Source organism: Typopeltis vanoorti, chromosome 11, assembly GCF_054136105.1.
Source record: "Typopeltis vanoorti isolate ZY-2024b chromosome 11, IOZ_Tvanoo_1.0, whole genome shotgun sequence".
NCBI lineage: Eukaryota > Metazoa > Arthropoda > Arachnida > Uropygi > Thelyphonidae > Typopeltis > Typopeltis vanoorti.
Window position 1 is genome coordinate 102,159,227 of NC_143559.1, and position 12,068 is coordinate 102,171,294.

General features: G+C 33.6%; 1 protein-coding gene across 2 annotated transcripts in view; it reads right to left on the bottom strand.

The window, feature by feature from the left end:
* Window positions 1-260: 260 nt before the first annotated feature.
* Window positions 261-12,068, bottom strand: part of LOC150101882 (uncharacterized) — a 71,791-nt gene continuing 59,983 nt past the window's right edge. For both annotated transcript variants that reach the window (XM_090401015.1, XM_090401016.1), the window contains exon 5: window positions 261-620. In XM_090401015.1, coding sequence (XP_090257141.1) covers window positions 519-620 — 102 coding nt within the window. In that variant the 3' untranslated portion in view covers window positions 261-518. The remainder of the gene's footprint in view (window positions 621-12,068) is intronic.

The following is a 12,068-nucleotide window of genomic DNA, read 5'->3' on the forward strand; positions in this document are numbered from 1 at the left end:
CTGTCAAATTTATCCCGAACACCCTGTATATGGGGGAAGGTGGGAAACAAACAATATGCCCAAATATACATCACATTCCCAACAACAATCTCAATGATCTAGTGCCACTTAATTTTTTTCATGTGCATTTATTCAAAATAGACATTATAAAAAAATAGATTTTTATTATATATTACATAATGTCACAAAGATTTTAGAGATGACTTAGTTATTTGTGTTTTGGACTTTTTTAAATAAAATGAAAGTTACTATTTAAGGTTATTAAATTTTTCCTAATGTACCAAGCCAGAAAAAGGAAGGGATCATTTACTATACCTATTACTAATAGGAAAATGTCTCCTACAAAGGATTGCATAGAATTTCAAGATTTCTATTAATTAAAATTTTCTTATTATTGGTAGTTACTGATTAAAATGATTCTAATACCATACTGAATTTTGCTACACCCTATTTAGTTGGGAAATAATACCTTCACTAAAAAAAATAATTAATGAACCTGATTTATACATGTTCTTTCATTAAGATGATGATGATGATGATGTCCTGAAAGATATTTCACAACAGATGCAATTAATACTATCACACTGTGGAGTTTCACATATTTCACCACAACTGCTACACTACAAGAAGAAAAAGAAAATGTGTTTACTTTTGAATGTACATGTAAAGTTATAATAAATAAAATTTCAGAAAAAAAAAATTGCAAAGTCAATAAAATATTTTTAATTTATATTAGCAACAGATATAAAATGCTGAATAAATATTGATAACCTAATTGCATTTAAAATCTTTATATTTAGGTCTTTTAATAAGTGGCCTACAAAGAAAGCCTTCACCGACTTTTCTCATATAAACAGATATCAGAGTCAACAAATTCAAACAAGAGGAGGATGTAAAAGCTTTTCTCTCTATCTCAGGCAGGAAACGTTTTTATTATTATTAGAGGGCAAAAGCTATTCCAAAGGCTAAATTTCAAAATACATTAAAGTACAGTAAGTTATATAATCAGAAAAATTTAAATAATTATCAATTTTCAAACTTTTCTGATATTAAGTGGAGCATTTATATTGAAATAAGTTGTACAACTGAACTGTAAATAAGAGACATTGGAAAGATTGAAAGTCAATCTTTCCAATGCTAGGCAAAGTTTTGCATTCAAATAATCAGTAAAACTGCAAAAAAAAAAAAAAAAGGCTATATCAATCATTTTTTGTATGTCAGGTCAAAATTTTAAAAGATCAGATATCATGTAATTCACTGTACATTAAAAAGTAAGTTATACAGTGAGTTGCATGACATCTGATCTTTTAAAAATCTGGACTTGACATAAAAGATAAAATCTGAAATGCAATAATAAAAACGTTTTTGATAAAAACATGTTTGTTTCCTTATGAGGTTCAACAGTTCATTTCTTGCCCATTTAATAGGAGACATTCAAATTTTTCCTAATTAACAATTTTTGCATTTTAGTTAATGATTTTCAGTCAAGGAATATAGATTACCAAAATCACATCTCAATTTGTGTCTTTAAACAAGTATACAAAAAAAAAAAAAAATCTGAATGAAGGTTACAAATGCTTGTCTCCCCCTGCATATCCATTAATATCTAGACTATCCATTATCAAAATATTACATTATGTTGTACTGACAAAGTTAGTTCAGTAAAAGGGATTAAACATACTTCTATGATAGCTAATCTGAGACATTTTTCTCCTCCTTATTCTATAGCCAAACTGAGCATTGGTCATCTTGATTTGTCACCTCCATCTCTTCCTTGCTTTGACACTAGAATATAGTTTTACAATCTTGACTGATATTATATATATATATATATATATAGCCATTTTTTCTTGGTTGTCCTTGTGGTCTTTTACCAAAAATTTTAGTTTAAGTTCTTGTTGAAAGTACACTTTACAACCACTGACAGCTATTTAAAAAAAATTGGTTTATTTGGTCATTTCTGTTTGTTTTTTTCATTTTAATGGGCCTTTCTAAAAACATGATTAGCCTACAGCAATTTTTTTTTTTTTTAATTTGATTACACTAGCTACTGCAGGTGCTTTATAGCTTGTATAACTCATATTGTATCTAATTCTCTGGACACTTAACATTCATTGGTGGATTTCTTGGGGATGAAGAAGTAGTAGAGAGGATCTAGAGGTGAGTGGTCTATGGAATGCTCCATATTAAGATAGATTGAGGGTTTGTAGATTGCAAAAGTTAGTTGATAGGCAAAAAAAAGGGGGAGGATAATGGTAATAACATTTAAGTTACTTAAAAGATGTTATAGGATTGATGCAGGGCAATGTTTCAGCAGTTGACTTGAGGGAGCAGAACAAGAGATCATCCCTGGAAGTTGGGTAAGAGTGTGGTTAGCAAGGGCATGAGGACTAGATTTTTTACTTGGAGAGTAGTGAATGAATGGTATGGATTGCCTGAGTCAGTTGTAAGTGCTTTGTCTGTTAATAATTTCAAGGAGAGGTATGATAGATATTGTGTTGATAGTTTGGGTCTCTCATGATGAGGCTTAGGACTCCATGGAAGTGGCTGTGCAATAATAATAATAATAATATTTTAGCTTTAAATAATTTGTAGTTTTTTTTTTAATTACTTTGTATACTGTTTAGTGTTCTAATATCTAATTCAAAATGTTCTTTCTTTTTCTTTTGCTTTCTATTTCAGTTCTTGACATAATGTTAATGTCGCTTCTACAATATGCACTAATTTATTAATAAGAATATTTCTAATATCTACTGGCAAACCTCAGATAATATATTCCAGAGCTAAATTATAAGGAATTAGAGCAAAACTATTTCACTGTTTATTCCTCAGTTACTGGAAAGTAATATGTTTAATTCTGGGAATTTGATATCTAATAAGTATGTAGCTCATCTATAAAAAAGCTAGATAAAACACCAATTACCCTCCCCAAAAACAGTTCTAATATGTTCTTCAAAGTAAAAACTTTGTAACAGAGAAATATCTCTATAATTTTTACAAACCATTTTATCATCCTTTACTTTATATTAGACTGATTAAATTCATATTTTGTACTTGATTGGGAATTTTTTCTTTCTTCAATATGGTTATATATTTTGCATTTAAATTGGTTCCTCCAAACATCTCTACATAAATTTTATCTCCTATTGGAGATTTGTTATTCATGAATGAATACAGGTATCCCTTGCTTAACGTGGGATTTGATTAATGCAGCGATATTAATTGCGACAATCCCTTTATATAAGAGGCAAGTGTTTTAATTACCACACAAAAATATGCAAGCCTCAAGGAATGTCTCCTGGCCGAGAGAAAGAAAGTCGTGAGCATGATGATGTCATTCCTCCCATTGAGCATTAAGAGTGTGTGTAGTACAAGCTCCAATTTTTCTGCTATTTACAAATTATTCAGAACCCAATGGCTTTAAAAGGAGTAACAGGAATTCTTTACCTGTAATTTGGTGGTCGAATCAGAAGGCTTGGGTTACCCAAAGTCTATTTGAAGATTGGTTTAAGTCTTATTTTTGTCCTGCAGTTGAAGCTTATTGCAAGAGAAATAACAGCCTTCAAAGCTCTTCTGCTTTTAGATAATGCACCTGGTCATCCAAATTCTCGTATTGATCTGTGTGAGAATGTGCAAGTTTTATTTTTTCTGCCAAATACGACATCATTGCTACAACCCACAGACATGGGCATCATTGCAACTTTCGAAGCCCATTTTCTTAAAAAGACATTCTCAAAAGCAGTAGATGTGATTATGCTCCAAGAAGTTTGGAAAATTTTAACATTAAACATGCAAATGAAAACATTCATGACTCATGGGAGCAAGTGTCTTCTAGCTGTGAGAGCTGTTTGGAAAAACCTTTTGCAAGAATGCACTAATGACTTAGGTGGTATTCAAAATCCTGTGAACAACTTGATTGAAGAAATCATTGCAATTGGTGAAGACCTTGGTTTCGATGATGTTGATGTTAAAGAATTATTGGATTCAAATTAAAAAGATTTCAGCGACAACGATCTTCTTGAAATTGCACAATAACGTGCATATGAAGACAATGAACAAACAGAATGTAAAGATGAGGTTCCAAAGGAGATAACAATCAAAGAACTGGATGGGATATTTCGCAGTTTAGAATTGCTTAAGCAGCAAGTAATGGATATGGATCCAGATGTTTATCAAAAAATGCTTGTTTGCCAAGGTCTAGAGAGCCATTTTGCTTGTTATTGTAGAATTTATGCTGATAAGAACAAAAAACTAAAACTGTAGGTATAGGTTTCTGTGGTTTAGCAGTTCAAAAGAAAGATTTCAGTATTGTGACCACATGTTTATTAAGATGAATAAAGATAAACAAACCCGACAAGTTTCATATGTCGTTTGACTTCCATCTTCAGGGGATTACAGGTAACTAAAAATTTAAACACAAGAAATAAGAAATTACTCAAAATAGTCCATTAGATGTTGTTATGGCAGTTTAACTGTTCATCAAATTAAAAAATCCGAATGCAGTATATCTATACATACGTTAATGCATGCTATGTTTGAACAATGCTGGATGTTGTCACATTCGCTCTGTTTGAGGTCTGACTTTGGTATATTTTTTATGAATGCTGACCAAACTTGGTGTAGAATTAGGCCCTGGTTTTTGTTGCATTGCATTGGGATTTTAAGCATATTTCCAGCTTCCTTGAATTTTCTTGTGAAACAATTTTTTTCAATAAAAGACATGTTATACCAAAGTACATTATGGCCAGTGGAAGATATGTGGGATGCTAGGCCTGATTTGTGTTCTCTCCTTTTTTGTACGTCTTTTTGAATGTTCGTTCATACGAATTTCCCCCCGATCTTCCCCTCTGGTCTATGTAACAGATGCCACAGGAACAATAAATTTTATAGACACCTGGTTTTTTTAAAGGGTGATGTGGAGGTTTTGGGGGATGTAGCAATCTTGATATTTTTTCTAGCAGTAGAAAAGCTACTTTAATGTTATGCTTGTATAGTAATTTGGCCAATTTGTCTGTAACATTCTTGATATATGATAGCGTAACTGCATTCTTGAAATCTTGCTTTTGCGAGATGCTTGTAGGAGATGTTGAGGATTTTCTTGATTATCTTAGGTTCAAAACCATTTTTTGGAGGATCTGTGTTAAATATTGTAATTCTTCATTCCTTCTGTGCTGGAAATAATGTAAGCTCTATCCCTCAAGATTTTTATTAAACCTATTTTTTGCATGGGATGGTGGTAGTGTGAGGCAGCATTAAGAAATCTTCCTGTGTTGGTGGGTTTTTCTATAAATGGAGAAAGATAATTTGTTTTCTTTTTCATTGATTTCTATTAGGAAATCAAGGAAGGGTAGTTTTTATGTTCTTCCTGTTCTAAAGTGAATTTTATGTTGTTGTGCAGATTATTAAGATAATCTTTAAAAGCAGCGAGTTCCTCTGTCGTTCCAGGCCATATGATGAAAATATCGTCTACATAACGAAACCAAATTTTCGGTTTTTTATGATAGTTGTTTAATATATTATTTTCAAAATTTTCCATATATAGGTTTGCTAAAGCTGGGGAGAGGGGGGAGGCCATTGCCAGTCCTCTTTTTTTGTTCCCGAAATTTGTCTCAATACGTGAAAAACGTTTTTTTATGCAATGTTTATATAGTTCTACAATGTCTGGTGGAAAATGATTTCCAAGGAGATTCACTGTTTAATTTCTGGGAACATTTGTAAAAGGGCTGACTACATCCAAACTTGCTAAGATGTCTGAAGGTTCTATGTATATATATCCTTTACCTTTACTTCGGCATAAAATGAACATGTCTTATATTGAAAAAAACTGTTTCACAAGAAAATTCAAGGAAGCTGCAAATATGCTTAGAATCCCAACACAATGAAACAAAAATTCTACACTAAGTCCAGTCAGCATTCATAACAAATATACCTAAGTCAGACCTCGGACAGAGTGAACGTGAACAACAGAACGTGACAACATCAAGCATTGTTCAAACATAGCATGCATTAACGTATGCATAAATATACTGCATTCGGATTTTTTAATTTGATGAACAGTTAAACTGCCATAACAACATCTAATGGACTATTTTGAGTAATTTCTCATTTCTTGTGTTTAAACGTTTAGTTACCTGTAATCCCCTGAAGATGTAAGTCAAATGACATATGAAACTTGTCGGATATGTTTATCTTTATTTATCTTAATAAACATGTGGTCACAATACCGAAATCTTTCTTTTAAAACTAAAACTGTTCAAATGACTCTTGATAACTTTTTTGATAAAAAATTGCAGTAACTAATGTAGGTACAAGCATTTATTAAACATTTACTTTGCATTCATTTTTTATCTTTCCTAAAAGAGTACCATATAAAACAAATTATTAATACAGTAATCGATCATGTTGATTATTATATTTGATTAACGCGATTTTGATATACGCAGTAACATCAAGGGATTAATTAATCGCGTTAATCAAGGGATACCTGTATACTCTATCTAATCTCTACAGGTTCTTCTAAGTTCTTCAAATTCTTCTTCTTCTTCTATAATAAGAGTTGGTATATAATTTTTTGAGTTGCAGAAGTAATGTTCCTATTCTGTAGTTCATGGAAATATTCTCCCGTTCTATTTTTTAATTTTACTTTAAAATATTTTAATATATTTCTCTGAATATTCTCACCTATAGTGTACTGGATTTATGTACTCCTTTAATTTCTTTAACTATAGCATATGCTTGTTTATGATTACCTTATCTTTCAACTCTCGTTCTTTTGTGATAATTCTTCATTTCATTAAGAATGAAGAATTCTTAATGAAGAAATGCAGAAGAAATTCTTCATTTCATTAAGAATTATCTTTCCTTTTCAAGAGATTTTATCTGCATTTCATCTTACTTCATTATATTTTCCTTCTTTAATTCCAGTTGTAAATCTTTGTATGTTTTTTTCCCTTTTTGCTATTTCTTGAGGACATTTGATTGGTTTATGACAAATCGTACTGTGATTCATTACTCCACAGAACCCCTCTGCCATTGAACCATAGTCTAATGTCAGTGTTGTTTGCACCATTACAAATGATGACAGTCATTGGTAGGTGTAATCAAGGGCTTGTGAGCAGCAGCAGCACAACCATGAAATCCAAGGACAAACACCTCCCAGCAAATAGTTCTATTACTAGCATCCATTCTAGAGCTCATGCAGAAGTAATTTGTGATGATTGCTAAGGCTGCATGATGATTTACTGTGACAACAAGCTTGAGAGTTCACCAGTCCTGATTTGTCAATTTCTTGGGCCTACAAGTTCAGGGGGATGGGTTTGGTGATTCCATCACATTTCCACTTCATGATAACCTTTTATCAAATTCTCTCAGACCAAATGACTGAACTTGTGGGCTCCAACTATCATACCACGTTTGAACAGACTCAACTCTTTTCATCCACTCATCCTGAAGGTAAAGAATGTCTACACTGCTAATGCTCACATGCATAATACAGGCAAGGCAACATAGAGCTATAGGGATATCTTGACACTTTTGGCAACATAGTGTATGTTGAATTGAATCTGGATTGAAAATGTAAACTATAGACATTATGGCACTGAAATCAGACCTGCCAATGCTGTTTTTTTTTCTGAGATTTCGTTGTCTGAGACTAGTTCTGAAAACTACTCTACAACCTTTTTTTTTTTTTTTTTACTAAATAGCTTAAGGAAATTTCAATGTGTACTAGGATATACATTAAAATAAATTTTAATACACTTCCAATATTTCGGCAACGTCACGTTGCCATTTTCACAGGAACTTAAAAACAAGACACGTGCACGCAAGCACAACAAACAGTAAATGAGGATGAAGCAGGAAGCTATTCTTTCTCCTAAACGTCCTGATGGTGGCCCCTAGTGGGCAATGTTGGTATTTTTGGGCACTTGGGCTGAAAGTCTTCTGATGTAGGTTTCCCAAATTTGGGGCAGTCTCACGTTTCGGAAACGTGATTTGGGAAACCTACATCAGAAGACCTTCAGTCCAATCGCCCAAGAATACCAACATTGCCCACTAGGGGTCACCATCAGGACTTTTAGGAGAAAGAATAGCTTCCTGCTTTGTCCTCATTTACTGTTTGTTGTGCTTGCGTGCATGACAAATGTGAAAATGGCAACGTGACGTTGCCGAAATATTGGAAGTGTATTAAAATTTATTTTAATGTATATCCTAGCATACGTTGTAATTTCCTTAAGCTATTTAGTAAAAATGCATAACCAACGTCTAAGCCTTTCCACGAGAATTACTCTACAACCTGAATATTTGAAAGTATTTAATAACTTAATGAGTATTGTGGTGTATGGAAATTTTAAGATGCTAATGTTTTTGAATGGTCACATGAATGTGACCATATTGGAGACCTAACAAAAAATAGTTACAGAAAACTGTTAAACAAGAAGCTAGAAATAACCGTAACTTAATCGTGTGGCACTATTATCTGAATAGTATCCTGTGATTAGATTGCTTGAAGGCATACATCAGGAATTGATGATAATAAGGTTTTTAATCTGTTCTCATGAGGACAGGCCAAATGGTTTCATGCAGAATGAATGACAGGCAATAAATTGTTGCAGATACTGTCTACAAGAACTTATTAGAAAGATATATTTGAGGAGTGTGATTTTTCTGATAGGACTGCAGTTGATAGCATTTGTAGGCATTAATGAATTATTTTTTGATAACTGAATTTTTATGCTGTAGGGATGATAAGAAAGAAAAGTGTAAGTAGCTTCTAATGCTGATGGATTTTGAGGTGTTTTGGTATTAACAGTGGTCAGATCTAGTGGAAGTTCTTCTTCTTCTTCCCTTCACATATTAGGCCTAGTGGCCTGTTATGGGGCTATCCTTAGCTCTTCTAAGCCGTACCCGTCCTGGGGATAAGGTGGCTAGCCCCTATGCCTCCCGGTGTGTCCTATGTCTGTAGATGTGTGTGTGTGTGTGTTCACGGGGCCAGTGTGCCTGCTTGCGGGAGGAAAAACCCCAAATTAACTGGAGAGAAAAACCCTGCTGTCCACACCCAAGACCAGCTAACTTGGCTATGTCTGAGAAAGATCCTTAAGCTCCTCACATCGGCGACAGGAATCGAACCCAGGACACCCCATTCCCAGGCATGTGGTTGTGAAGCGCATAGCCACTCGGCTAACTGCATGGACTCTAGTGGAAGTTAAATTTAGAAAATTAATGAATTTATGATTTTCATATTTTATTTGTAAATTGTAACTAACTGAATTGTTGAATAGATCTAACAGTTTTTATACAGGCAACTTATGATGATTATTACATCTTATGTTGCCTCCATAATGCCTTCATTCTCTATGTTGCATACTTAATCTATTCATTCATCCATTTCACATCTACCTTATTTAACATTCTGACCCTTGGAATATATTTAGACATTGCTTCTACTAGATAGTTCTTAAATAGCACCCAAGCAGCATTGATCTCCTTTCTTCCCCCCCCCCCCCAGACTCCTCTCCATGCTAAGATGCAAGTTGTCTCCTGAGCTACTCATAATCATCAGCCTTGTAGTTCCAAATATACTCTTTCCTCACAAGGTCCACATGGCTAGCTTCCAACCAGGTAATCATCACTCAGAAGAAGGCCAAGATCTAGGTGGATCGATTCAGTCAGAAGTGTGCCTTAGAAGCACAAAATGTCAGATATGATAATACTGGAGTGATCGCAAGTAATAGATTGATTTGGAAGAAAATTTATAGGAGATTAATAATAATGTAAACTTAATCATGTAGTGCTGTCATAGTAACCTGGACATCCCTTGGGAGTACATATCAGAAAATTGATGATGATGAAAATTATGGTAACAGGTAGAGTGAAAAAATATGTCAGTGTTACAATAAATAATAAAAGAAAAGAATAAGTTTACATTTTCAATTACCTCAAATCATTAATCACTGAAAACCTAAATTATACAAAAACTACCAAGAACAGAATAAGTCTAAAATGGTCAGCAATGAATAAGTTAAACAGAATATGAAGAAACAAACAAAAAAAAAAAAAAAAAAAATCAGCCATAGCCTAAAGATTAAACTCTTCAATTCAATTCAATGATCCTTCCAGTAGTGCTATGTATGGAGCAAACAGCTGGATCACTGGCAAAACAAACAAACAAACAATGAAGAATCAATGGCACAAAGTGGACTGAAGAAAAAGACAAATAATAAAGTAAGAGAAGAGTGAGGCTACACAGATAAAATCTTAAATAGGCTATGCAAAAACAACTACAGTGGTTTGGACACATAGGATATGACAAGATAGACTACCCTACATGCTTCTTTACAGAATAGTTGGAGGTGATCAAGGAAGAGGAAGACTGAGAAGATGGCATGAAGCTGTGAAGATGAGATCAGGCCTGACCTTATTCCAACAGATCATAAGGCTTGTAGAGAATGCAATGGAGGAAAATAAGTCACAGAACATTCAACCCATCCTAAATGGATGAGAATGATGATAACGAATGCACTTCTAACTGCATCCATCCACCTAGATCTCAGCCTTCCTCTGGGAATTCTTCCTGCCATTTTGGCATTAAACACCTGTTTTACTAATCTTTCCTCACCCCTCTATTTAGATGACCATACCATCTGAGATTATCTTTGCTTGTACATTTTTGAATGCTACCAATGTCAAGTTTTTTCCTAATATCTTCATTTTTAATAAGATTCTATAGTGATACCATCTATTCAGTCCCTAATTTTTCTCTAAACTCTCATACATGGGATTTCTAGTCTGATCAACTGTTCAGATCCATAAGTTAAAATTATTTTGAATACTGTCCTATATATAGCTACTACAGTGTTCTGTAGTATTTATTTATTCAGTGGACTCACTACTATATCAGCTCTGCTGATTCTGCTGTCCATTTCTGTATTTAATTTGCTATCTTCACTAAAAATTGTGCCTAAACAGATGAAATGTTTTACTTATTTTATAGGTTTCTCCATTCATGATGCAACTGATGTTTTCAAAATTTCTATCTATTTTCATAGTCTTTGTCTCTTTATTACTGATCATTCAATCAACTGACAGCTTTTATTCCTCAATAGGGAGTAGGCAAGGCCTTTTTAACCTTATCTAGCTTTTGGAGAATGAGTGGGCAGTTCAATCTCCACTAGTAGCCAATCAGAAATAGCTGGCCCATGACTATCACTAAGTATAAGTGATAACCAATGAAGAGACAGGCAAACAAGTGCTGCCATCTCTTGGTACCTAACCCTAATAGGATATGTTACAGTCTGAAATAACATGATTCTATGGTTGATATTCTTGAGTTCATGGGACAAAAAACCTGAGCTTCCAGGAGAAAAACTCTCTTGCTCATGCCAGAGATCAGCTAACTCGGGAACCAGTCAAAGAAAGGCTTAGAAAAGTTCCTCCAGCCAGTGACTGGACTTGAAGTTAAGTCTATCGTCGTGGAAGCCTAGTGCAGAGGATGCAAGCACCACTTCCACTCAGTGGAAGTGGCACGAGCCTTCTATTACTGATTTTCATATCAAATTTGTTAAAGCAATGATTCAGTTTAATTATAGAATTCTGCAGGCTTGAACTCAATTTATTTAAGAGTATACCATCATATGCATAAAGTAAAAGCTGAGTTAAATATCACCAATTTTCATATCAAACATAATGCTGTTTTCCTTCATAATGTGATCCATATAAGTGATATGGTGGAAATAACATGCACACTCATTTTACACCTGATTTTTTCACTGAATCGTTTTTATGTATTGCCTTCATTTCTAACTGATTGCTGACTTAGAATTCAAATATTAAGGTGTATATTATTCAAGAAAACATTCCCATTTACACCATATAATTGTAGCATTTCTAACATCTTTTCTTTTGGCACCTTGTCAAGTGCTTTTTCCGTAATCTACAAAGCTTAAATTAGAGATGCACATGTATTCCCATGAGTTCTCAATTATTTGTCTTAAAGTGAAAATCTGATTAGAACAACCTCTAGCCTGAAACCAGCTTGTTCTCTTACCAAGCTTCCCTTCCACAACTTTTTT